Source organism: Rhinolophus sinicus, linkage group LG03, assembly GCF_036562045.2.
Source record: "Rhinolophus sinicus isolate RSC01 linkage group LG03, ASM3656204v1, whole genome shotgun sequence".
In the NCBI taxonomy this organism is placed as follows: Eukaryota; Metazoa; Chordata; class Mammalia; order Chiroptera; family Rhinolophidae; genus Rhinolophus; species Rhinolophus sinicus.
This window is the reverse complement of record NC_133753.1, coordinates 53,346,145-53,374,016: the sequence shown is the minus strand read 5'-3', so window position 1 is coordinate 53,374,016 and position 27,872 is coordinate 53,346,145. Positions and strand designations below refer to the sequence as shown.

The 27,872-nt window shown below is 36.5% G+C and overlaps 1 protein-coding gene across 2 annotated transcripts in view; it reads right to left on the bottom strand.

Moving 5' to 3' along the window:
* Positions 1-26,771, bottom strand: part of DNAAF4 (dynein axonemal assembly factor 4) — a 36,258-nt gene extending 9,487 nt beyond the window's left edge. For both annotated transcript variants that reach the window (XM_074327714.1, XM_019732294.2), the window contains exons 1-6: positions 26,499-26,771; positions 25,665-25,812; positions 22,018-22,151; positions 12,090-12,321; positions 8,399-8,544; positions 6,979-7,088 (exon numbers count right to left, since the gene is read on the bottom strand). In XM_074327714.1, coding sequence (XP_074183815.1) covers positions 6,979-7,088; positions 8,399-8,544; positions 12,090-12,321; positions 22,018-22,151; positions 25,665-25,812; positions 26,499-26,621 — 893 coding nt within the window. In that variant the 5' untranslated portion in view covers positions 26,622-26,771. The remainder of the gene's footprint in view (positions 1-6,978; positions 7,089-8,398; positions 8,545-12,089; positions 12,322-22,017; positions 22,152-25,664; positions 25,813-26,498) is intronic.
* Between the last annotated feature and the right edge of the window lie 1,101 nt (positions 26,772-27,872).

The window sequence follows — 27,872 nt, the reverse complement described above, 5'->3', positions numbered from 1 at the left end:
GGATTCAGGTGGTCCTAGTGTGGAGAAGAAGGGACTTAAAGTCTGGGGTTATGATAGGGTCAGTCCAAAATAATTTATGCTAAAAATCAACCACAGAGTAATGCCAGTGGGACAGAACAATGGTCCATCTACCTCATATAATTACAAGTGTCTGGAAGGGTAGCTATTAAAGTTATTTGCAAATTTTTAGTTATGTAAGGCTGTTAAATAACATCATACCCTGCACGAGGTGTGATCAAAACATATGGTCGAATGTTTAAATCTAAAAAAATTTTATTATGGTAAAAGACATATCACCAGGGTGGCCAGTTAGCTCAGTTGGTTAGAGCATGGTGCTGATAACACCAAGGTTGCCAGTTCGATCCCCGCATGGGCCTCTGTGAGCTGCACCCTCCTTATTTAAAAAAAAAAAAAAAAAGAAAGACACATTGCCATTAATTCCCCTCAAAATACTGCCCCCTGCTTCAAACACATTTATCCCATCATTCTTGCCACTTTTTGAAGCAGTTCTAGAAGTTCTCTTTTGTGAATGTCTTTAGTTGTGCTGTCGTGGCTGCCTCGATGTCCTGAATCAATTCAAAACGTTTTCCTTTCATGGTCATTTTGATTTTGTGGGAAAAGCCAGAAGTCACATGGCTTCCAGTCAGTAAGGTGGATGAGGACACACCATAATGTTTTTATTTGACAGAAATTGCTGTACCAGAAGCGATGTGTGACACGGAACGTTGTCATGATGGAGGACAAAGTAAAGATACTCATGAAAGAGGACTTCCAGAACTGCTTCAGAAAGTGGCAAGAACGAAGGGATAAGTGTGTTTGAAGTGAGGGGGATTAATGGCAATGTATCTTTTACTGTAATACTCTTTTTTAAATTTAAACATTCACTATATTTTTTGGTCACACCTCATGTATCTAAATAAGAGTTCCTAGACTCTATTTTATGTGAGATATTCTCAGTAAAAAGCCATCGGGTACATAATGTTAATTAGAAAAGGTAAAATGCTTCCATGAGCAAATAAAATTACTTAAGATTCTGTATTACCCTGAAAGGTAGATTTGGCATTTAAAACTAAGACACAGCAATAGAAGGACTGGTAATGAAAAATGAAAATATTCTGTGGCTTCTGCTATAAGCTTTTTTTTGAGTAGATACAATCCTCTAAATTGTTTTCTCACCCTATTGCTCTTTTGAAAGGCATGCCCACCTCTACCCTTTTGTGAAACAAGTGTCCCATAGGTTTAAGCACAATAAGGACAGCTGGACTGGTTTTGCCTGTGTAAATACAGAACGTTACCATGAAACAAAGCCTCTGGAGATGAAAGTATTTCATCCTTTGTCATTGTTGTTCTTGTTGTTTTTAACTTTTATTTATTTTACGTGTGTTTTTCTAGGACCCATCAGTTTCAGTCTAGTTGTGGAGGGCACAGCTCACACTGGCCCATGCAGGTATCAAACCAGCAACTCTGGTGTTACAAGCATCGCGCTCTAAGCAACTGAGCTAACCGGCCACCCCATCATCCTTTGTTTTAAATTCAACACATTGCTTCTGAATCAGTTCTATTATGTCTGTTCTATCTTTTGTACTGCATTACGTTGCTAGAGAGGATTCATTTCTCTCTATCTATCCTTACCTTTCCTTTCATCTATTTGTACTTGGCACTATGATTAACTGTATTTTGTTCTGTTTCTCTGGGTATCATTAGTTACTAAGTTTTCTTCCATCTCTCCTCACTTTAACTCCCCTCTTCTCCTCTTACTTTGCTTCTCTTTCTTTTTCTATGTAATTGAAGAAAGTAAGGCAAAACGGTACAAAAACAGACTAAGGACTTACAATCTATCAGTCACCTGCCTGCCACAAAGTACACTTTTGCACTAGGTTGCTGCCAATTCATTGCTTTTGCCAGCAGTCAATTTTACATTTACTTACACACACACACACACACACACACACACACACACACACACACCTTTTGCTGTACTTGTCAGTCAAAATTCCAACCCTGGCTCAATGATCTTATCTGCCCTTTCCACTCTTAAATCCACATCACGTCATTAGTATATCAGAAATAGAATCAGACCAACTCTGCCTGGGACCTTAGCCAGTCCCAGCACCACAACGCCTTGTGCCAAAGGACTTTCTAACCATGTCCATCAACACTGTTATCTTTGGCCACTGATCAAAGAGCATGCTGCTCCTGTCTTCATGGTAAAGTCCCTGTTTGCTGGCCTTTCCTACTCTCATCCACCTCTACTCCTTTGCACTTTCTTACTCCTGGTTCTGCTATAATCGACTCCACCTCCCATCCCAATATTTTCCTATACCCTGAGATTTTCCACAAAATGCTTTCTAAAATAAACCTGGCTCTGCTCTGAGGGCAGTGCTATCTCTAACCCCCTCTCTACTGAGCCCCCACCCCCACCCCCAGTCCCCATATAGGGGGCCAGGACCATAGGAATTGGCATTCTCTAGACTCACTTAACTGTAACCCCCCCCTTTTACATAAAAGTCATTACCTGTGGGACTCCTTATTACATCTTTACCCAATAGCGATAACACTGGCTTCTCTTCACTGAGGGCTTCGAAACCTGCCTCCCAGTATCTGTCTCCAGACCAACTTTTGCTATAATTTCAGAAGATTCTAACGTTTATGTATGACCCATTTATCAATTTATCTTTGAAATATCTGGAACTCCTTAACTCAAATTACCTTCCTTTCAACTCTACTTTTGCTACCTAATTCCAGGGCCACACCTTGGACTCTGTCATCATCTGAACTGCACTAACCTCAGGAACATCTAACTCTGGAATCCTAGCCACTGACCAGAACTTTCTGTTCTGACAACTTTCCCTTCATACTCAGTCTTCAATCTTACAGCGCCCTCTAATTTCTTACTTGCTACATTTTCTCTTAGTCCACTGAGGCCCTCATGACATCCCTTCTAACCCAACCTGGTCTTGAGCTCTTTTTCCAGGAGCAATCTGGTCTCTTGCACTATTAGTCTTTTTTTTTTCTCTCTCTTTTGCCCCGTCCAGTTCAAGCCGCTGTTTCTCAGTCTAGTTGTGTGGGACACAGCTCCCTGACCCATGCTGGTATTATGAGCCTTGTGCTCTCCTCAGCTGAGACAGTCGGTCGCCAGTCGTCGGTCGGACGCTCACAGCAGCCCATGGCAGCTGCCAGCCACTCACGCCGACCACCAGCTGCTCACAGCAGCCCAGCTCCAGGGAGAGCTGTTGTTCACAATCTTAGCTGTAGAAGGCGCAGCTCACTGGCCCAGGTGGGAATTGAACCGGCGACCTCGGCAACTCTCCACTCCAACCACCTGAGCCACTGAGCTGGCCCCTATTAGTCTTTTGGTGTACTTGTCAGTCAAAACTGCAACCCTGGCTCAATGATCTACTCTTAAATCTAAAAGACTAAACACTGTAGGAGACAAATTACACAGCTCTACTGACTGGCATCTCTGTGAATTCATGTTCCCTACCTAGCAGAGCCCCCAACAGCAACCACCATGCAATTTTTCTTGTTAGAAACTTATCTAGATTCACACTTGTCTTCACTTTCGTTCCTCCAATCTCAGAAAATAAAATAGCTGTCCATTCCAAATTAATCTGTCAACAGAGCAAAGTAACCAATCCAACAGGACAGCCCACTCAGCTGTGCACACTAAGGCACTGCCAGGCTGCGAGGAGAAGCAATCCACTGCCACAGCACTTGCGCTGCCTGTGCTAAGGCTAATCAGCTGGCACAAAAGACAGGCAGAGGATTTTATGCATCTATGAGAGAGGTAGCAGCAGTAGCTGGAACACAGGCTTCCGCATCATACTGACCTGGGATTGAATCCTGGTTCTATCTATTAATCACCACCTTAGCCAAGTTTTCTACCCTGTCTAGCCCTATTTCCACATTTGACAAACAGGGGTAAAGACAATAACCTTCAAGTCAGATTGTTATAGGAATTAAATGAACTATTTTGTGTAAAGCTGTTAGTTTCTCAATAAACTTTCGTTAAATGAATGCAAAAGCAGTGGGTCCTACTCAAGTATAGTTGCGAAGATTTAATGAGACAGTGTATGTGAAAGCTCTTATACACTATCACAAACTATTTATACATTAACTGTGACAATGGCAACTTAAAGATAAGAAAATATAATTAAATAAGTGATTTACAGTGGATACAGCCAGAGGACAGGACAGCCAGGAGGCTGGTAGACTGGGTGAAAATCAAGGGGACTTTCATTTCATATGCACTGTGCAAATTTTTTCAAAAGATACATTTTTATAAAAATTTTAAATGAATGTAACTTACAACAAGAGGAAAAACAAAAACAAAACCAAGATAATCCATCCACCCTTGATCTTGACCCAATTTTCTCCACTCTTCTCAGAGACATTTTAACTATCTCTTCTGTCTCATCTGCAAATCTATTCAAACCATTTCTGTTCTTAAAGAACAAAACATAACAGAGTCTATCCTTAAAGTTTCTATTCCATTGGCTTCTGGGAGTATTTTTATGTACTCTTTTCTTTTGCCAGATCTTTAAATGTTGGTAGCTCACAGAGTTTTATCCTCAGGCCACTACTTTCCTGGTCTACACACTCTTCCTGGATATCTCACCTAGTCTTATAAAACTACTATATAAACGCCAATAACCTCCAAATCTACATCTATAGTGCTAGCCTCTCCCGAGTTTCAAACTTGCTGGGCACTGTCAACCAGACTGACCCAGAGACAGCTCAGACTCAACATATTCAAAACTGAACTTACCTGCATTCCCTCCTAACTGGCCCCTCTTCTAGTCTTCTCTAATTCAGTTGGTGGCATCAGGCAATCAATCATTCAAACTAGAAACATGGACGCCACCCACAACTACTCCTCTCTCACTCCCCATTAATCAATCAAGAAGTTCTGCCTATTTTACCTCTGAAATATTTCTCAAGTTGCCCTTCTCTTCACCCCAACAACAGTGCCATGGGTCACGGCCTTTGCCTTAGTTTCTGCAACACATTTTATTTTCCCACCATAGAAAATAAATTGTAAGAATCTTAATCAAGCATACGACGCCCTTGCCTATTTTTCTAGGTTCATTTGTCATTATTCCTAGTCTCGAATTTTATGTTTTAACAGAAGATAAACTGCCCAAAGTCCCTGACCTACTATCACACTACCGAGGGTGCCAAAAAAATGTATACACATTTTAAGAAATGTTATCTATACTCAAGCAGTAGTTCGCCGTCAATTGAAGTGTCTGGACGCAGATGGTAACCACTTTGAGCACCTCCTGTAATTGCAGAAGTCAAACATGACTTGTATTCATCTTTTGTTATCGGTATATATTGAGTATTACAATACAATTTTTTTCTTTTCTTAAAATGTACATACCTTTTTTTGGCACCCTCTGTATTTCTTTCCTTCCAGATTTTGCCAATATTGTCTTTCATGCCTGAAATGAATGCCTTTCTCTCCCTTCCTCTTGAAACTCCTACTTATCATTCAAAGCAGCTCAGGTGCTAAGTTCTCTAGGAAGCTTTGCCCGAGCCTACTTCCTTCCATTAAGGTTAGGTGACCCTCGTCTGCACTCTCATTTTTAACTTGTTCTTTTCTAAGTATTATACTTCCATACAGTGTTGTATTTGTATGTCTCTCTCCTCCACTGATCTCTGTAGCTCAGAGGCTAGCTGGCACAGTCTGGCAACAGTCATCAATCAATGAATGTATATTTAATGGTTCGATAAATATGGAGGGAGGAAGGGAAAAGGAGAAATAGGAGAAAGGATCATGTAAGGTTTTATTGTTGGGAGTAAAAGGAATCAACCTGTCAGCCCCAGGCTTTTAACCTTCAGAAAAATTGCCAACTCCAGTGCTACAAATCAATCTCCGATGATGTAACAGACAGGAGAAAAGAGCAAGACAGAACAGAGAGAAGATGAGAAAAAAAATAACATAGGCATTGTGGTACACAGATAATGCCCTCCCACCAAAGATGTTCACACCCTGATCACCAGACCCTGGTGAACATGTTAACTAGCACGGTCGGTAGAAAGGACTTTGCAGATATGTTTACATTCATGATCTTGAGGTGGGAGATCATCCTTGATTATGTAAGCAGGACGAATGTCTTTAAGAAAGAAAGAAGGAGGCAGGAGAATCAAAGTCAGAGATGCAGAGGTCAGAGTGATGCAATTACTGGCTGGGGGCCCTGAGCCCAGGAATGTGGACAGCCTCCAAGCTGGAAATGCAAGGAAATACATTTGCCCTTTGAGCCTCCAGAAAGATCCCAACTGACACCTTGATTTTAGCCCAGTGAAACCCATTTTGAACTTCTGATTTCCAAAACTGTAAGGTAATAAATTTGTATTGTTTTAAGTCACTAAGTTTGTGGTAGTTATGGCAGCAATAGGAAAATCATACAAAAGTATATATGAGATATAATAATATCTACAATTGCCTCAAAATATGAACTCAAATTGCCACTCAGAATGTACCAGAACTCAGTGTTTTAGACAACAGCACAAAAATGCTCATTCACACATAGAGCTACATATATATATGTAAGTAAAAGAATTGCCTGGATGTAAAACGACAATTTATAAGATAATTTGGTAATCTTTCAAAAGATAGATATGAATAATGAAAGAAGCTCTAGTTTTTAAGAAACAGGTTTTTCAGGGAGGTATTAGGAAGTACTTATGTTAAATGTGATTTTAAAAGGTATCCTAATAAGCAATCCAAAAGACGTGATGTTTTTCATTTCTATGACATTTATATATAAAAACAAATAAAAATCAGAGCCCTACTTGTTATATGATCTGACTTTTTACTATAGATGCCTGCCTACCCAATTTGCTCATTTGCATTATCTCTCCCCAACAGCTACACACACAAATATATATGTCAAGATATTTAGGAAATGTGATAAAAACTAAGGTCTACATAAATTTATCATAAATCTCATGGCCAGAATTCAAATAACTTACTTTCCTTTTTCCTTCAACCATTCTGGGTTCTTTTCTTCTTCTTTTAAATCACAAAGTTCAGGAATATCAGTGTTCATTGCTCTTTGTGCCTCTGCTTGTTTGTGTAGCCACTGAAATAAGAATGAAGTCTAATAAAGGACACAAAAGTCTTATTTTTATTAACAGTTACTTTTAGATTTTCCATCTTCCCACATAATATGGACATACTATGATATGGAATAAATGATTGTGTCGCCCAAAATCCATATGTTAAACCCCTAACCACTAATGAGATAACATTTGGAGGTGGGGCCTTTGGGAGGTAATTAGGTTCAGATGAGGTCACGAGGTCATGATAGGATCAGGGTCCTTAGAGAAAAGGAAGCGACCAGAGTGCATACTTTTTCCTCTGTCCTCCACGTCAGCACTCTGATCTTGGACTTCAAGCCTCCAGAAATAAATGTCCATTGTTCCAGCTACCCAGTCAATGATATTTTGTTACAATAGCCCAAGCACACTAATACAGTATTTGAAGACAGTGATTTTAAACTTCCAGTTTTTATACATTTAAAATTTTTTTAAAAAACTTTACTAGCTGGTTAAGATCAAACATAAAAATTTCTAGTCCAAATTTCATCCAAGTTTGGGATTACATGTGAGTATTATTTCATTTTTCTTGTTTATAACATAAATTTTTTTGTTTTTATTTTTCTGTATTTAAAAAATAATTTTTCTTAAATAATTATAATTTTATAATTACAAAAGTACTTTTACAATATAACATAAAATGAAATAAAAAATAAAATATCAAAGTAATATATTGTTTAATAATAAGAAAAATGTTAATAGTTTTAAATTGTCACTATGTCTTAAGAATCTTTATTTCCACAACTTTTCAATTGAGAGAGGTTATCAGTTCACACCTTATGTAAAAAACGCAGTTCTTAGCCCTTGTATAACTAAAAACACGATATTCAAAATACTAGAGATCAGGAATTTAATTTATAAATGAACAAAAGGTCAAACATTAGAAATAACAATATTAATAATAATTAATTGCAATAATATATTAATAATGCATTTTCAAATCTATTCTAATTACAACACATACTGATCCAAAGTGTATAAATCTATTCTAGAAAATGATGTATTTGATAAAATAAATGGCACATGCAACAGTTTATCTCCTGCAATAAGCATCACTACTGTATATTAAATCAGTGTTCTCTCATCAGCATTCTGGAACACCCCCCACCCGCAAAAAAAAAAATCCTGCAAAATATATTTTTCTCATGAGGAAATACTAAAATAAATTCATTAAGTAATATTTTTAGTGTATCTTAGTAATATCTTAAGAAATTCAGACCCAGTGTTTGTTTCCAATAGATGAAATAAAAGTGTTTTCATTGTGGTCACTGTAACTAACAGTAAGTATACCTACCTCCTCTTCTTCTGCTACCTGTGATTCCCGGAGAGCAGTTGGGAATGCTCGAGGGGTAAAGCTGATTTGAATACTGCCAACAGAGCGAGGAGCAGGAATACTGTCTTCCTTTAACTTCTCAAAAAATATATTTTCTGAATTTCTCCCTTCCAAAACAATATGAGTAAGTTATTTATTTCTCATTTGGTAGTTAACAATCAAACTGACTTTAAAGTAATTATACATCAAAGCTACTTCTAAAATTCTGTACAAATAAATCAAAGATACTTACTGCAAGAAGGAATGTAAAATCCATCATTGAAAGTATGGCACTTAATGATCTGTTCTTTAATCAATGACCCCAGCTATTTTTCTGGGGTTTCCCTCCATAAACCACACAGTGTCTAATTTACATCCACTCCAGGGGAAGGCACTCGAGGCAACTCTACATCAACTCTAGAGGAAGGCACCTAGGAGGCAAAGCCATCCCTGCCAACACCATCTCTATTTTCTTAAGCTCTTACAGCAATATCTTCTATAAGCTTCCTTGGGATGGTGTAAAAGTTTTCAGCCACCAGAGAGAGCTAATGAGGACAGGCAAAGAGTAATAATGAAAAGCTATATATTTTCATAAAGGTAGTTAGATATAATGATTGCTAAGCCTACGTAAGAGGAGAAATTAATCTATGTATTGGAATATAAACTATATGAATAAATAGAAGGAAAGGTACTAAAAAATGTAAAAGTGCAAAAACATGATGTACAGATCTAAACAGCAGGTATCAAAATGGATATAAAAAATGATTTTCCACAAATAGAGTTGATATCCTTGATAGAAAATGAACACATACAAATTAGAAAAGAAACAAAACTTCCAATTAAAAACATCTGAAAATGGCCTGAACTGACATTTGAAAGAGAGGAAAGAGGAGGTCAAAAAGGAGAGAATAGGACTCAAACATGAAAGCAACATCAAAAAACACATGAGCAAAAATTTTCTACAGATGCCTCTGATTGAGGCTACCTTCCTAGCCATTCTCCTCGCTTCCTTCTAGTAACAGAGTTTGAGTTCTGGGTTAGGCACATGACTACGCCAGGCTACACTCTACATACTCCAGCCTCCCTTAGGATTAGGTGTGGTTATGTGCCCAAACTGAGACAAGAGAATGTGAATAGAAGTGATGTATACCACGTACAGATCATCATCTTACAATAAATCTACTTGCTGTGGTCTTCCTCTTCCCCCTTCCCACTGGCTAAAAAATAATGCCAACTGCAGCATCCACCTTGGACCCAGATATGGAAGCCAAATGATGTGTTAACAGAGGTGGTCCCACCAGCCTGGATGGCCTTGTGGAACAAATTCATCTAATAAGCCTAAATGGATCACTGTTACATAACAAGCATTAGATTACAGAGAACTAAATTTCTCTTATTTGAGCTGTAATTTTGAATCTCTTTATTCAACTTAGCTTGAAACTACCTAATACACGGTCCCAAGAATTTTATATCCAAGTAACCTATTGCTTACCTGTGAAGACAAAAGACATTCCTAAATATGTAAGTAAATACACAATCTAGCTATCTTTTCTGAATAAATTACTCAAGGAAATGTTCCAGAACATGGCAAAATAAAATTAAGAGCCCTGGAGTGGAAAACTTGAAGGTAAAAATGAAAAGAATGGGTTTTCTAAAGCAGAGTAGAAGATACAAAAATATGCTATGAATAACATTTTTAAATGTTAGTACAAAAGAAGTAAAATAGGATAAAAAGTAAAATGAAATATATAACTTCGGATTATTATACTAACAATTTTACCTTTTGGAAAGTAAAAATAAAATAAAAAATTAAAAAATCTCCCTAATAATTCAAGGGCCAAAGAAAAAATCATGAAGGGCTACAAAATATTTTCAAGTAAAGGACAACAAAATACAAGATTTCAAGAGTCAGCAAATGTACTGTAACATAATACTTAAAAATTAATAAAAACAAGTTGGACAAAGAACAGAAAAAACCTAAAACATCTATAAAAAGCATTATAAAAACAAATAGGAGTTAATGGAATAGAAAAAAGAAACAATAAAAAGGAAATCAAAACCAAAAAATGCTTTTTTGAACTAATAAAATTTGCAAAACACTGCAATAGTTGATCAAAGAAAAATAAAACAGTACTAGGAATACAGAAATTATATAATTATAGACAGCATAGAGATAAGCAAGTAAAAGCAACTTTATGCCAATAAATTTGAAAATATAATGTGTACAATTTCCTAGAAAACAAATTGCCAAAATCAACTTTAAAAAAATAGAAAATCTAAATAACCAGTAACCATTATAGAAACAAAATGTACTTCCATGAATAGACAGTGTTAGGAGTAGTTTTATTAAGCCTTCAAGCAACAATATTTCATATATATAGTAGAATTGTTTCAAAGAACAGAAAAATAAAAAAGCTCCGTAACTTATGCGGTTAGTGTAATTTGGTATCAAATTTGGACAAGGACAGTATGAGGAAGGAAAAATGTAAGTGAATCTCAATATGAAGATAAACATAAAAACCATTTATAAAATATTAGCAAATTGAATTAAGCTGTATAAAAAGCAACATGAATGATCAAGATCTTCAGGCTACTTATCTATAAATGAGTGTTTCAGTTCTAATAGAATCTGAAAATATTCAATTTGTTCAGTAGTATTTGAAATATGGAAGGAAAGGCTTTCATATACTCTAGCTGGTATCAAAATTTTATTGAAATAGCATTAACAAGAATGCAGTGTGGTAGTTAAGCTGCATGTCAATATTAAACCACAATAAGACACATAAATTTAATAATGGTTACTGCTTAATATTCATTCTAAATGACTTTTCAATATGATAGACCTCACTGTTAAAGTAGTAAAGACATACAGTTGAGTAGAAAGAGCACAGGTTTCAATACAGACAGATCTGGGTTCAAACCCCACAGGCTTTTTTATTGGGTATTTGTTTATCCTTTCTGAACATCTATTTCCTCTAAAATAAGAATAGCAACATTTATCCCAAAGTGTTGTGAAGATTGAGTGATACAACCAATAAAATCACCTGGCATAGAGTGATCACCAATAAATGTTAATTATTATTATTATTACATAAGCGGCTTAAATACAAAATGTTCCATTTACTAAATATACTAAATATACACAAAACAAAGTTTAATATTCTAAAATCTGATAAAATCAATCTCTTAGCTTTCAATAAAGAAAAACGTTCTTTTAACTATTTTGAACACATCAGGATCAAAGGCCAGAACACTCATTCGCTTAAGACTAAGTTTGCTTATAGTACTCATTTTTCTAAGCCATGTGAGGAAAAAGTCTTTTAACAAAATTCCTAGTTTTCTTATCTCTAAAGAACTGAATGCTCCTGGCACTGCCAGTTACTCCAAGTCTTTTTGGACCCGAGTCAAACATATTTAACATCTGCCTAAATTTCAAAAGGAAGCACACAAGCATAAAAAACATGAATCCTTGCTCATTTTATTATGAAAACTTCACTACTTCCTAGAAAAAGAAATAAGTCTTTCATCCTATTCTTTGTACTTATTCTCGATACACTAAGGTAACAACCTAACGTTGTAAATAGATTACAAAAAAAAAAGTGACTTTAAAAAACTAAGTTTTTTAAGTTTACCAACAGGATTTACTTTCCCAGAAAATATCAACCATTTGTACCTTTTGTGGCAAGATTTCTAGATGCTGAATTTCTAGTAAGACTTTTATGTTTTAATTTTTTTCTCTCTTCTTCAATTTGTTTTTCTTGTTGATGTGATTTCTCTTCTCTCTGAAATCGTTTTTGTTCTTCAGCTTTTCTTTGACGTTCTTTCCAGACTTCTAATTCTTTAGTTGCTCTTATCCGTTCATTTTCTTTCATATCTTCTATTTTTTTCCTCTCTTCTTCTTCAATCTGCAAAAATTGCAATTACCAAAAATTTTTAAACATAGAAAAAGCAACATTTAAAAAATAATAAACTCATTATAATAATGATTTTTACCTTTAAACTCTTGTCATTGTAACTGTAGCAACAATTAGTAGTGAATAAAGGATTAAATGGAAACAGTAAATGATTTAGCAGAACGCCCAATCATAAAACACAAGTTTTAGTTGCAGATTTACCATTAACTATTGATATAATCTTGGGCAATTCCTTTCTCTAGCCTCACTTTACTCTTATGCAAAATGTGGGCAGTCACTCAATTAGATGAATCTAAGGGCTTGGTAAAAAAATAATAATTTCTTTTTCTAAGTCAAGTCACTTCTCCCAAAACCTAAACACACACACACACACACACACACACACACACCTTTCTACTTATACCAGCCTTACCTTGTCTTAGGACTGAAGCTGCGCCAACCTTCACCTGAGGAATGAATGAAGAGTTACACAAAGGATGAATTAAGGAGTTTGTCTCTGGTGGGTGGAAATGGTTGACTTTTGAATCCTGCTGCCAACTATGTTCGCAACAGCTATTATTTGACACTTCCACATGAAAAGCTAAATATCAGATAAATCTGAAAGCAGTATATGGCATAGGAGTATGCTAACGTTTTTCCCTTTCACAAACTTCCCTCATATTGGCAAGAAAAAAAAAAAAAACCCTGTGAAATAGAGTAACTGATTGGTGTATATTATTCACGCTAGGTATCTGACTTTCCTATGGTAACAAAAATATTCTCACCTCTATCCTCTAGAGAACAAAAACGCTCACTGCTGTCCTGTAGGGTAGCAGAACTTTCTTTGATGATGACAATGTTCTATGCTGTCCAATTCAGAAGCCACTACCACATGTGACTAATTAGGCACCTAAAATGTGGCCAGTGTGACAGCGGAACTGATCTTTAATTTTATTTCAGTTTCATTAATTTAAATGTAAATTAATATACACTTAAACAGTACACCTGGCACAGCTCTAGAATGACGAATGATTTTAGGATATAGAATTAACATTGTAGGTATGAAAACTGTACTGAAGAAGTGCTCTGTAATATCTGCATGACTTAATACCCTCTTCTGGTTATTTTCCTACCGAACTGTACAGCATGGATTTTAAGATAAATTTCACAGATTACTGAATGGGGGTTTCCTGTAGTCCCAGAGTTGTACCTAAGGCCTAAACTAAGCACAGAAGATGCTAATTACTATGTGTTCTAAGTTAAGAGAGCTGCCAGTAGGTTGGGCCAGGAAGAATGTGCACAAGGCAACGAGCCAGCATTTAATGCCTGACAACAGGGCATGATGAACAGTGAGTGTTAGCCAGAGGCAGCCACAACCTAAAAGGAGATGACAACCTCACCCAGTTTAATAATATGTTTGCCTTTCTTCCTTTCCTGCCTTGCTGCCCCCAACACACTGAAGAAAGGAAAAGTATGTGAAGAGTCAGAACACCGGCACCCCTCATATGAAATCCCTGCAAGTGCAGTGAATTTTGAAAAGTTTTTAAAAATGCATAAGATGCAGCCTTGATTATCAAAAATGAGACTATTCTTATAATCAAAACTAACAGGAAAGTTCTGTTGTTACAGCAAAGATGTAGTTAAAGGAAATATACATACAATGTAATTTATAATAAGTTATATTCGAGACAAAAAAAATAGTCTAACTCTTCAGGTAGTAATGAAGAAGAGAGGAGACCAAGAGAGTCTTCACAGAGAAGATGACAAAAGGAACTAGAATGAAAAGAACAAGGAAGAAGTTAATACCACAAAGCTTACGATCAAAGAAAAACGAGACTACAGATATCAAAGAGAAACAGAGACAAATGTTAAACAATACTTGAAGTTCTTTTATTAAAAAAAAAGGATATGAGGAACATACTTAAAGGAGAAACGTGTAGTAACAGAAAAACTTAGAAGGCTAGAAAAACAATCATCACACATAAAGAAACTGGATTTTAAATGCATTGTACTGAGCAAGAAAGGATGTCATGGAGTGTGAGCTATTAGTTTAATATAGACAGTATATTTATGTAATAGAATAATACGCAGCTCCTAAATCCAATTCCTGAAGAAGGAGAAATCTATGTTTCTTTTCATTTGAATGTCTGGTTTATCAAGGCATTTTTCTTTAATGACCACCCTCACTTATGAATTACATGCAAAAATCATAAATAAAGTATTAGCAAGCTGAACAGAGGAAAATATTAAAATTATAATATATCTTGATCAAATAGGGTATTTCTTATTTATGATATTAGGAAATCAAAAGAGAAAAACAATATGACCTCAGTATATGCCAAAATACTGGTTCATACTAGGAATAAAAGAAAAATTTTAGCTTGATATAAGGACCCACACACTTCATGGAGAAGCAACAGAAATACTTCTAGTAAAGTCACTAAAGCCAGTATGCCTATTATTTTACTATTTTCTTAGCGGTAACCTATACAATAGAATTTTAAAAACAAGAAATAGAAATATGGGCTATAAGGAGATAGAACTGTCATTCTTTGCAAATAATATGGTAGACTACCTAAGAGAACCAAAATAAAACTGACAAACTATTAGAACCAAAAAGTAAGTTCAACAAGGCAGTCACATACAAGATCAACTTATACAAACTCATAAAAACAAACTAACTTTCCTACAAACTGGCAATTAATGATTAGAAAAATACAGTGGGAAAAAAATCATTGCATTAGTAATTGCCAGAAAAAACTTTTAAAAGGCTGAAAATAAGCTTAACAAAATATGAGCAAGTCCTATATTTGCTAAGTAATTTTGCTGGGGATATAAACTAAGTCTGAAGAAATGGAGATGAATGTCATGGTCCTGAAGGGAACTTGCAATATTGCAAATACGTTGACATTTTCCAAATTAATTTCTAAAGTCAATGTAAATCTAATCAAAGCACCAAGAGAGCTTCTTAGAGTGCTTGATAAGTAAATGTAAAATTCATCCACAAAAGAAAACGTGCAGGTTTTATAAAGCCATGAAGAGGTTGGCCATTCCCATTCACAAATGTCAAGTGTAAAACTGGAGAAAACTATCAAAAAACAACCATTTTATAACACTGGAAATTAATCAAAGACAGCCTGCAAATTGAGAAGTGTTCGTTCTATAAAACCTGCTAACGTTGTAGGTAAGAATAGTGGGAGGCTGTGCCCTTATGTCTGAGGTTGCTCTAGAATAATGAGACTGGCAGTTTTACCAACATGAAGCTAACAAAATAATATAGCAGTTTTGTTGGCAAAAAGGGTGGACCCATTTCAGGGTGCGGTAGCAAAAACCTGTGGCTTCGGTGGATAAAAGCAGTAGACATGGTTGGGAATGGACAGGAAAAATTTGCAGTTGAGGTCCTGGTTAAGCACTCAGAAAATTAACATAAAGATCATATAAATGAGAGAGCTATCGAAAGTCTGTAATAAGCTCACCATACAACACTAGCAAAACAGAAGGCTATGCATTTGTGGGGGAGACCTGAGGAAGCCTGGCATAAAATGAAGCCAAGGTAGGCATGAGAACTGCCTCCAATTTTGAAAGTATTCTCAAACCTACACATAGATAAATCAGCAAAGGGTGGGAGCCTTTACCACCTCTGCCCAAAGCAGTAGCTGACAGTGAAGCTGTGCAGACACACAGAAGCCCCTGAAGAAGCCAGTCTAAAACACAAGAATGAAAAAACTTAACAGAGACATTAACAGCTGTATACCACAAGGGAGGCTAGGCTGATTCCACAATTAAAGTCTAACCAAGTTACTAAAAAAATAAACAATCCTCAATAAATAAACAAAAAACAAGTAAAACAGAACCCAAAATTGCTATAATTTATTAACTAAATATCTAGTTTTCAACCAAAAATATTTTAAGAAATAATTGGTAAAAATTCCTCAAATTTGATGAAAACATTATAGCCCCAAGAAGTTCAACAAATCCAAAGTAAAATTAACAAAAAGATATACACCTAGATACAACTTAGTTAAACTGCAAAATTAATACAAAAGCCAAACACAAAGAGGAAAATCTTGAAAGCAGCAAGAGAAAAAATGCCATGATATGCAGGGGAAAAACAATGCAATTAAAGGCTGATTCCTCATTAGAAACAATGGAGTACAGAAGACAGTTAAATGATATGTTCAAAGTACTGACCAAAAAAAATAATAAACCACAAGTTCTATACCCAGCAAAACCATTCTTCATAAATGCTGATGAAATAAACATATTCTAAGATAAATAAAAATTGAGAGAATTCATTACTAGCAGACCTGCCCTATAAGATACACAAAAGAAAGCTCTTCAGGCTGAAAAGAAAACTAACTCAGAACTATAAGAAGGAATGAAGAGTATGGGAAATGGTAAATATGTGCCTTCAGTATAAAACACAATACAAACAAACAAAATGTAGTATATACGTAACAATCGAACATTATTCAGCCTTAAAAGGAAAAAAATTCTGACACATGCTATAATATGGATAAAGTTGAAGACACTATGCTAAACGAAATAAGTTAGTCACAAAAGGACAAATATATTATGATTCTACTTATGTGAGGTACCTAGAGCAATTAAATTCACAGAAACAGACAGTAAAATGGTAGTTTCCAGGGGCTTAGGGAAAGGGGGGATGGGGAGTTATCATCTAGTGGGTACACAGTTTCAGTTTTGTAAGATAAAAACATTCTGGAGAAAGATGGTGGTGGTGATAGCACCATATGAATGTAATTAATGCTGCTGAACTGTACACTTAAAAATGGTAGTGCTATTTTTAATTTCTTGAGTACCCTCCATAATGTTTTTCCATAGTGCCTATAGCAATTACATTCCCATTAACAGCATGATTCCAAACAAATTTTAGAATTTTTTTCTATTTCTGTGAAAAATGCCATTGGACTCTTGATAGAAATTGCATTGAATCTATAGACAGTTTTGGATAATACTGTGTTTCCCTGAAAATAAGACCTAGCTGGACAATCAGCTCTAATATGTTTTTTGGAGCAAAAGTTAATATAAGACCGGGTCTTATATTATAGTAAAATAAGACCAGGTCTTATATTAAGTTTTGCTCCAAAAGATGCATTAGAGCTGATTGTCCAGCTAGGTCTTATTTTCGGGGAAACACAGTATGAACATTTTAACAATATTAACTCTTCCAATTCACAAAAATTGGATATCTTTCCAATTATTTGTGTCTTTTTCAATTTCTTTCATCAATGTCTTATAGTTTTCAGTACACAGGTTTTTCACCTCCTTGGCTAAATTTATTCCTAAGTATTTTATTGTTTCTGATACCACTGTAAATGTGATTGTTTTATTTCTTTTTTCCGATATTTCATTTTAGAGTAGAGAAATGCTACTTGTATCCTACAACTTCATTGAATTCATTAACTAGATCTGTGTTTTTCATGGAGTCTAGGATTTTCTATACATAAAATCATGTCATGTGTAAAACAGAGATAATTTTACTTCTTTCTTTCCAATTTGGGTGTTTTATTTTTCTTGTCTGATTGCTCTGGCTAGGACTACTAGTACTATGCTGAATAGGAGTGGCAAGGGTAGTATGCATCTTTGTGTTTTCCCTGATCTTAGAGGAAAAGCTTTCAATCTTTTACCATTGAGTATGATTTGAGTTGTGGGCTTGTCATATATGGTGTTTATTATGTTGAGGTACATTCCTTATATATCCAATTTGTTGTGAGTTTTTATCATGAATAAATGCTGAATAATGTCAGGTGATTTTTCTGTATCTAATAAGAGTATCATATGATTTTTATTCTTCATTCTATTAATGTGGTAAATCACATTTACTGATTTGCATATGTTGAGCCATCCTAGGCATCCTAGGAATGAATCCCACTTGATCATTGCACATGATCCTTTTAATGTGCTATTGAATTAGGTTTGCTAATATTCTGCTGAGAACATTTGCATCTATATTCATGAAGGATATTGTCTGTAGTGTTTTTTGTAGTGTCCTTATCTACCTTTGGTAACAGGGTAGTGCTACACAGTGTGATTCAGAGGTATGGCTGCGGGCTTCAGCTCATTCCAGGGGGCTCATTCCAGGAAGTTTCAGGTTGGTAGACATCACACCTGTAAGTGAAGCAGCTCTGTGATGGAGCAGCTGAGTACTCTGGGAGTTTAGGAATGTTCCCTCCTCTTCAAACTCATTAGCCAGAATTGGCTTTCCAAAATACAAACCCAAATAATTTGATATTCCTGCTGAAAATCCCTATACAGTTCCCTATTACCTTCTGGAAATTTTTCAATATCTTAAGATTTTATTTCTGACCAACAAATGGTCCTTCCTGTGCCACATTCTGTCATGGACTTATCTGTCTGTAATGTCATTTTCCCATCTACTTCCCAGGTAACTGTGACTCATTGTGTAAAATTAAGTACAAACAACTATGCCTCCCATTTCCTGACCATACTCTCAGGTTGACATACCAATTTTTTGCCAGTGTTTTTTCTTTATCTTCCCATGACTGCTTATGCATACTATGGTGTAATCTTTGCTTTTTCTTGTCTGTCACACTCTGTAGACTATGAGTAAATTGAAAATGAAGACTAACTTGTTCAGCTCTGTCTCAGTATTCAATAAATGTCTGTTAAATGAATGAATGATAGATCAGCAGCAAAGATACTGAGAGGTTGATGCACTAAACTTATTAGCAGGTATGGCATAGCAGAGGCTTTAAAAGTGCTTGTGCATTAGGGCTTTCCCTTTCTTATTATCAGAAATCTTGACTATGAAGTAAAGAAGCCTGGGCTAGCCTCCTGGAGGATGAAATACCACATGAAGAGCAGCTCCAGCTCTCCCAGGCAAGGCTCTAGACATGTGAGTGAGGCCATGCCAGCTATAACAAGGCAGCACCAGAACACAAGAACTACCTGACCAACACACAGAACCTTCAGAAATAAACATCTGTGATTTTAAGCCATTGAATTTTGGGTAGTTTGTTACATGGTGTTATTCACTGAATGTTTTTGTCCCCCCAAAATGTATACGAGGTCTGACAATTAAGTTCATGAACTTGTTGCAATGATGTTGCTACCTTTTTTGATATTAGAGGGATTATTGATTATGAATTTGTACCAAGTGGACAAACAGTTAACCAAGTTTACTATTTGGAAGTGCTGAAAAGGCTGCATGAGAAAGGTAGACGACCTGAACTTTTCGCCAACAATTCATGGCTCTTGCATCACAACAATGCACCAGCTCACATAGCACTGTCTGTGAGGGAGTTTTTAGCCAGTAAACAAATAACTGTATTGGAACACCTTCCCTACTCACCTGATCTAGCCCCCACTGGCTTCTTTTTCACCCAAAGGTAAAGGAAATATTGAAAGGAAGACATTTTGATGACATTCAGGACATCAAGAGTAATACGTCCACGGCCATTCCAGAAAGAGTTTCAACATTGCCTTGAAGGCTAGGCGCTGGCACTGGTGCATAACTTCCCAAAGGGAGTACTTCGAAGGTAACCGTAGTGATATTAGCAATGAGGTATGTAGCACTTTTTCCAGGATGAGTTCGCAAACTTAATTGTCCAACATCATACGTTGAAGCCTTACCACCTGTCTCTCCCACCCAGTGACAGTGGGCCTCTGAGGAAGTAATTAAGGTTAAATGAGGTCATAAGGGCAGGGCCCTGATACAACAGGATTAGTGTCATTTTCCGAAGAGACACCAGATATCTATCTATCTATTAGGTTGGTGCAAAAGTCATTGCGGTTTAAAAGGTTAACAACAATTACAAAAACCACAGTTACTTTTGCACCACCTAATATACATATCTCCTGCAAGCCAGGAATAGACTTCTCATCAGAATCCAACCCTGCTGGACCTTGTTCTGAGACTTCTAGACTCTAGAACTGTGAGAAAATCAATGTCTTTTTTAAGCCATCCAATTTGTGGTATTGTGTTATGTTAGGCTGAGCAGACTAATACAGAACTGTGAACTGACATAGTAAGTCTTAGCACTACTCCTACCAATTATTTTTAAAAGGTTACTACTTAACAACTATTTTTTTTCGGTAGATGTAATTCTACCAAGTTTTAAGCTAATTTATGGTTTAAGCTAATAATAGGTTGCCTTTTGTTGTCATACCTCTTCATCTGCTCTTATTGGACAATCAAAGCTCTTTTCTGAATGGTGTTTAAAATTGGACAAAGTAAAAATAGCTTCATTTATTCACCAAAATAGAATTCTGCTATGGTTACAGGGTACTAGGGCAATGCATTCACATTAATTCACTCGAATATTTGAGCACCTACTATTTACTTGGCAATGGCTATAATAATCACGAAAAAAAATAGACCCAACTCTCAAAATGACTAAAGGCAAAAGACAAACAGATAGTTTGTAGAACAGGCTAAGACTTTCACAGGTTCTCCCCACTTTGATATAATTTACAGCTTCATATTTTATACATGAATGCCCCAACCACCTTTCCAAATACCAAAGTGAGACTTTCACATATCAGTAGATTAATAACTTCGAGGTACAGCATGGTGGTACTGTCTACAAAACAATTGTTTCATTTTGTTATATCTACCAATATAGCACTGTGTATGCCATTATTTAACTGTCTTATTAGTTCAGTAAATATTTATCTATTGCCACAAATTTTATATTATTTTGCTTTTATTTTCTAAATTCAGAAAAATGATAAAATCAAAAGGCTGACAGCAGTGATTAATACAATCAAGAAAAGCTGGAACTCATCAAGTATACTGAAAGCAGGAATCTTTGGTCAGCTGACCACATGTTCAATTAAGTAAAAGACAAAGTATATAACCATAGGCTACATTTAAAAGTCAAGTAAAAGTGATGAAATAAGTGGAGAAATCTTGGGAATTATGAACTGTTGATTATAAAAACAAAACTCGTGATCCAAATGCAAAATAAGAGTCATGGTGCACAGAGCTCTTGATGACATAATGCTTGTTATAGATTCCTTAATCATTTTAAGATGTCAAAATGAAAATTTGAGATAAGAAATTACTTCTAAAAATTAATCAGAACAGGTAAATCTATATAGAGAGAAAGTAGATTAGTGGTTACAAAGGACTAGGGGATGGAAGGAATGGAGAGTGACTGCTTATGGGTGTGGGGTTTCTTTTTGGGGTGATGAAAATGTTCTAAAACTGACTGTGATGATTGCTGCACAACTCTAAATATGCGTATACTAAAACCCACTGCATTATAAGCTTTAAATGGGTGAATTGTATAGTATATGAATTATATCTCAAAAAATATTGCTGACTAAAGCTTTAACTTGTAATCATCAACAGTTAAAAAGATATCAATTTGTCAATATTTCATATTTAATCCAAGCTTTTGCTTTAAATAACTTGTGTCCGTTATTCCACGATTAAGAAAGAAGTGAAATATACCATAGAACCTTACTATTTTTGACTCCCTTGGAAATAGAAAATTCTCCCTGAAACACATAAATCTATTGTTCAACATTTATACCCTCGACTTTCATACAGATTTTCAGGAACGCATGTAAGTAGTAGATAGCCTATAGAACATAGTAAGTCCTATAACCAAAATATGAACAAAAAGATGAGAAAGTACAGTGGTTAGAACAAATTATCCTTTCACAGTTTATTATCATCTCTTTAATAGAGGACTTTCCTATCAATCTGCAACTTACCTTCATCATGACACTTAGTGTATATTTTTGATCTTCCCGCCTTGCTGCAGCTTTTGCTTCTGTAACTTCTTTTGCTCTTTCTTGTGCTTGTAAAATAGATTTCTCTCTTATTCTTTGCATCATCTCTTTGTCAGCTAAAACATAAGTAATGTAACTAAATTAGGATTATGATGAAATTGTTTCATTTAGGAGGAAACTGCTTAACATGCAGGATGACATTTTTTTTGGATCCAATTTCACATGGAGAAGTGAAAACATTTCTCAATATTAAACTGTCAAGAAGAATGAGAGAGAGAGAGAGAGAGAGAGAGAGAGAGAGAGAGAGAGAGAGAGAAGGCACAACGGAGAAGGGGAATAAAAGGCGAAATGAGGAGGGGGACGGGCAGGAGAGGGGGGAATAAAGAGGCACAAGAGGGAGAGAGAGGGTAGTGGAATGAGAGGAAGGGAGTGGGGGAGACAGAAAGGTAGAGAAGGGGACAAGATGGGGCGGGAGAGAACATATCCTCCTCTCTGTTGAGAAAGCAGGGCTATTTGCTTATAAACCTGATCACAATAAATCATCACCATGAGGTTTAGAAGAGAAAAATGGGTTGAGACTATCTCTTATGATCAATCACCTTCATAAACACAAAAGGTAACTAATACATAAGAAGAGTACAAGGCCAGCCCTTGGAAAAACTATGAAGTAACATGATATATTAGATATAGAATTTTACCATTCACAATTATTTTTACATTTAGTGGCTCAATACTTTACACACAGGCTGTGATCCATTGGGGGTAAAGTATTTTATGGGAAGTGGGATCAGGAAGGGATCTAGACTTCGAGGGAGAAAAGAAAACAGAAGGGGAGAGAAAACTTGGAGGGAGAGGGTGAAGTGGGGGAGAGTAGGGTGGGGAGAAAGGTGGAAGGATGAATCAGGCCCCAGGCAGAGGTTCTGAACCTTTTTGGTGCAGCAGACCCCTAGGCAGAATAGTTTAAGCCTTATATACTCCCTCGTAATGTTTTTAAATGAATGAAATAAAACACACAGGAAATAAAACATAAAGAAACCTATTGTAGTTATATTAAACAAAATATTTTTAAAAATGTGATATACTAATACATGCTTCCTTATTAATGCATTAAATAATATATAGCAACAAGTCTAATAAATACTCTAACTTCAAAGTAGTGAATATAAAAGACAAGTACCTGTGTATAAACATATTTGTGATTTTTGTTGATGCTACTGTCGTTTGTTGTCTACATTTAGAATTGGAGGAAACTTTACATTTCAGTTAGAGGTAAGTAAAAAGTACGGAATTTTTACTCATCCAAGATCTTGGCTCGGAATTAGGACTGGAATTAGGTCTGAAGCCTCTCCCCAACTCTCTTCCTGTTTAGTAACAGGGTGGCAGACAGTTGGACCAGCTTCAGGGACAGAAATAATTAAAAGAACATCAACTTTCCAAATGAAATGTTCCACATCTAAAAGAAATGAAAAGTGTATGAAGAAGGAACTTCCAGAAAAAAATGAAGCAAATATGTTTTGAATAATGAGGGAGACAGGTTTGGAGTATAGACTGGAGTTCCACAATACTGTATGTGAAAAAAGATTGTTAAATAATTTCACTGAATTGAGTGCAAGACTGAATTTGATTTCTAAAGAAATCTCAAACACAGTTTCTGAAGTAAAATCAATATTCATTATTTGCTATTTAATTTAACTTTAAGACTGTTCTGACTAGTCTAAATAGAGGTTGGCAAACTATATAGCCAAACTATAAAGCACTAGAAAACATGACAACCAGCTGCCTGTTTTTCTACAGCACACAAGCAAACAGTAACTTTTACATTTGTTAAATGGTTGAAAAAAATTAAAAGAATAATAGTGTTTTGTGACATACAAAAATTAGATTCAAATTTCAGTATCAATAAATACATGTTGGCTATGGCTGCATTTGTGCTACAATGGCAGAGCGAAGTAACTGTGACAGAGACCATACAGCCCACAACATCCAAAATATTATCTGGTCCTTTACAGAAAAAGTTTGCCAAACCTTGGGTTAAATGGTCAAAATTTGGAATAGTTGACCACATATCCATGAAAGAGAAGAATGAAATGTGTAATGAAAACAGATGAGGAAGATCATGATTAGGAAAGAAAACCCCTTCCCACTCCTGGATAAGGTGGCCAACCAGGTTAAAAAGGAAATTTGACATAGAAGAAAATGTTTCATGTCAGAAATAGGGGAAAGTATGAGGTTTTCTGATATGACTCTTCTTTATATCCTAAAAAGTTGATGGACAAAATGTTTCCTGGAGAAATCTGATGGCCACCAAGACACACACACACACACTCACCTTTAAGTCAGTGGTTCTTAAACCTGACCAGTCATCAGAGTCACCTAGGGACTCCCATCCCCACCCCCCATCTGTTTATTTTAAAATAAGCCATTATAACAGAGGATCGTTCTGGTCCCATCTAACTTCAAAATGAAGATTATCAACAACAGTTGAAATAAACGAAAGTATTTACATTTAATCTTAAGTAAGAAGTCAGAACATGGATTGATGAGTTTCATGACATAGTCCCAGGCCCCGTCTCAGATTCACTGAATCACAAAGGAAGATGGGGGAAGGAGAGAGCAGTAATGTGATTTTTAAAAACTCTTGTTAGTCTGGGACTCACTAAAGTAACCTGGCTATGGTAATCTACTTAACCAGTATTTTCTGACCTGAATATTAGCTCTTAGAGAAACATTTTACTGGTTCTTAAGATTAAAAAAATTAAATTCCCCAGCAAGATACTAAGAAAACATGAATATAAAGAATGATTGTAATCTCTTCATTCTTAATATTCCTACTGAAGACTAAATGCCAGAGGCCTGAGAGAAATTTCAGGCAGTAGATATAAAGCACTAGAAAACATGACAAACAGAAGAGAGAGGAAGAATACAGAGCTAAAACAGTAAAGGGCAATTACTGACCCTCAAAATTGTCTTTGACATAAGAATATAGATTACTGAATAAGAGTACAAATAGGGAATCTCAGTTTTACACATAATTCCTGGAAAGTTTTTAAAAAACCACCAATACCTGGGTCCTACTCCTAGAAACTGATTTGACTAGTCGAGGGTAAGTTTCAGACATTTGTATTATTTAAAAAGTTCTATAGCTGATTCAAGTACCTAGCCAGGGTTGAGAACCACTGCTCTAGAGTCAAATCGCTATGGCTCCAGGTCCAGTCAGCCACTTAGTTGTGTGACCTTTGTCAATTACTAAACCCTCTGTGCCTCAGCTTTAAACAAAAGGGGGGGGGAAGGGGGTACCGAAGAGAAAGGTTGTTGTGAGCATTAACAGATGTGTTAATGCTGAATACAAAATAAGTGCTCAATAAAGGCCATATCAGAAGGCTTTATCTACTGAAGATACAAACCCACATCTTCTGCTTAAGAGTTATTAATGTACTCTAATTTTTGAATAATTCAATCTTTAGGATATTTATTTTAAGCGGCTGCTGAAGCACTATCTCATTTAAATCATGCTCATGTGCCTGTTTTTTTCCTAGAAAAGCAACATAATTTTTTCTAAAGGAAATTTTTAAAAAAGTATGAAATATAAAAAGCACAACCAGATGAACATCTTTTAATAAAAAACTTACCGCCTGACACCGAAAGGGTGTCCCACATGGCTGCTTCTTTTTTATGTAAGGTGAAAATAATAGTGTTATTCCCAATCTTGGCTTTGCTGCTCTCATCCTCTATAGGAGCATAGAGAAACAACTCAAACAAAAATGGAGGAAAGTTGACCTATTCAGGAGGGGGAAAATGGAAGTTAATTTAGTTATACACATTAAACACACAGCTATTAAGAAGTAAGTTACAGCAGCAGCCAGCCAGATGGCTCAGATGGTTAGAGCACAAGCTCTCAACAATAAGGTTACCAGTTCAATTCCCTCATGGGATGGTGGGCTGCGCTCCCTGCTACTAAAGGTTTAAAACGGTGACTGGACTTAGAGCTGAGCTGCGCCCTCCACCACTAGATTGAAGGGCAACGACTTAGAGCTGATGGGCCCTGGAGAAACACACTGTTCCCCAATATTCCCTGATAAAAATTTAAAAATAAATAAATAAATAAAATTATACTGATTACATATAAAAATAAATTTAAAAAAAAAAATGAAGTGATAGAGGCCAAAATCATTTTCTTAAATGCCTGCTATAAATTTATTGCAGGTCATGCAAGACTAGCAAGCCATATGTAGGAAGCCCTGGATTTTTAAAAAAAAATCTCTGATTTGATGACGTCTACAGATGAGGTGTTACCGGTATGGGGTTCGTTTTTGTTTTGTTTTGTTTTTAATAGGACTAAAAAGCTTCTGCGAGTGAGCCGCTGTGTACTCGCAAGGACGTGCCTGCGGCGTGTATACAGCCGCGCACTCGCAGAAGCTTCGGGCCACACCCCCGGGGAGCCCGCAGGCACGACGCGTTCCTACCTTCAGATAATTTTCCGTGCAGAACACGTCCGCATCTCTGACGCAGACGCCCCTGAGGGGCACAGAGATAAAGACCGCAGTCTTCGTCTGCTGCCAGCTGTAATCGCTAACCTGCAGAGGCATCCCGAGAGGCTGACGGAGCCGCTGGGGCGGTGGGTTAGGACTCGCGCCTGCTCGGTTGCTAGGGAAGCCGGGGTTGCCACGCGCCAGCCCTTCCGGGTCAGGCCTCGGCGGGGCGCCCCCGAGCTCCTCGCGGCCTCCTGTCCTGACTGCCTGGGCATCCTGCAGGGGACCGTTGATCGTTTCTTAGGGTCTTATTCCTGCTCCACAGTCTGAGCGAATGTCCGAGGTAGGCCCACATCCGCTCAGGCAAGAAAAGAACTTCGCACCTTAGAATGCAAAAAACAGATGTAGGTTTACAGCGTAGGAAAGTGTGACCACAAGAAGCAGGTGCAACGCCCATGTGCGATTGCAGCCCTGGCCTTTTGTTTGTTCTGGTGGAGCCTGTTAAGAGTTAGTACGCTTTGGAGTTCCTGTTTTGCACGTTTCCTGGCCTGGGGTCTTGCCTGTACTATTGCAGTCCTTCACATCCTGTCAACTGTAAGGCCACCAAAATCATGTAGGCAGGGTTCACTCCGTGGTTTGAGAACTGGGGAGAAACGATCTTACGACTCACCTGTTAAAAGCTTGGCTGCAACTCGACTGTAGGATAAGTTGAATGCACACGGATACATTATACTATTGCCTAAGGAGACTTAGAACTTCAGCGCTGTAAGGAAACTTGAAGATGGTGTTGTTACCCTACATACTTAAGGAATCTGAGATCTAAACACTTAACCCCCTGCCATCTAGATTGGTGGCAGAACTGTGAATGAGGTCCTGATCTCCTAATTCCCATTCTCATGTTCTTTTCCCAAGCTACTTTCTGTAGACCCAGTTTATAAATTACTGGACTTTGATGTAAAAACAAACAAACAAACAAACAAACTGAATATACATGAAAACTAAGCAGTGACAAACTAACTTGCCACCTAGAGATTTCGATTTTTAACTTTTTACTTTTAGAGGTCATTCACACAAATTTGAAAGCTCCTGAAAAATTCCTTGAGGGAAATTTAGGAAGAAAAAAAACCTTTTCCCCCAAACAGGCCACCACTCACCACCTTACCCAATTTTGTCACATGTTCATCATCTCAACTGAACACTGGGGCCATCTTAGACTTCTTTTCCCTTGTTCCCCTAAGTACAGAAACTTACGAATCAATCCTATGGATTCTTCTTTTCAGGTAGCTTTTTGGCATTTCCCACCTGTTTTGGTTCTATTCCTACCTTTACCATTTTATTTAAAACTCATCCATGTCTTCAAAAGTCAGG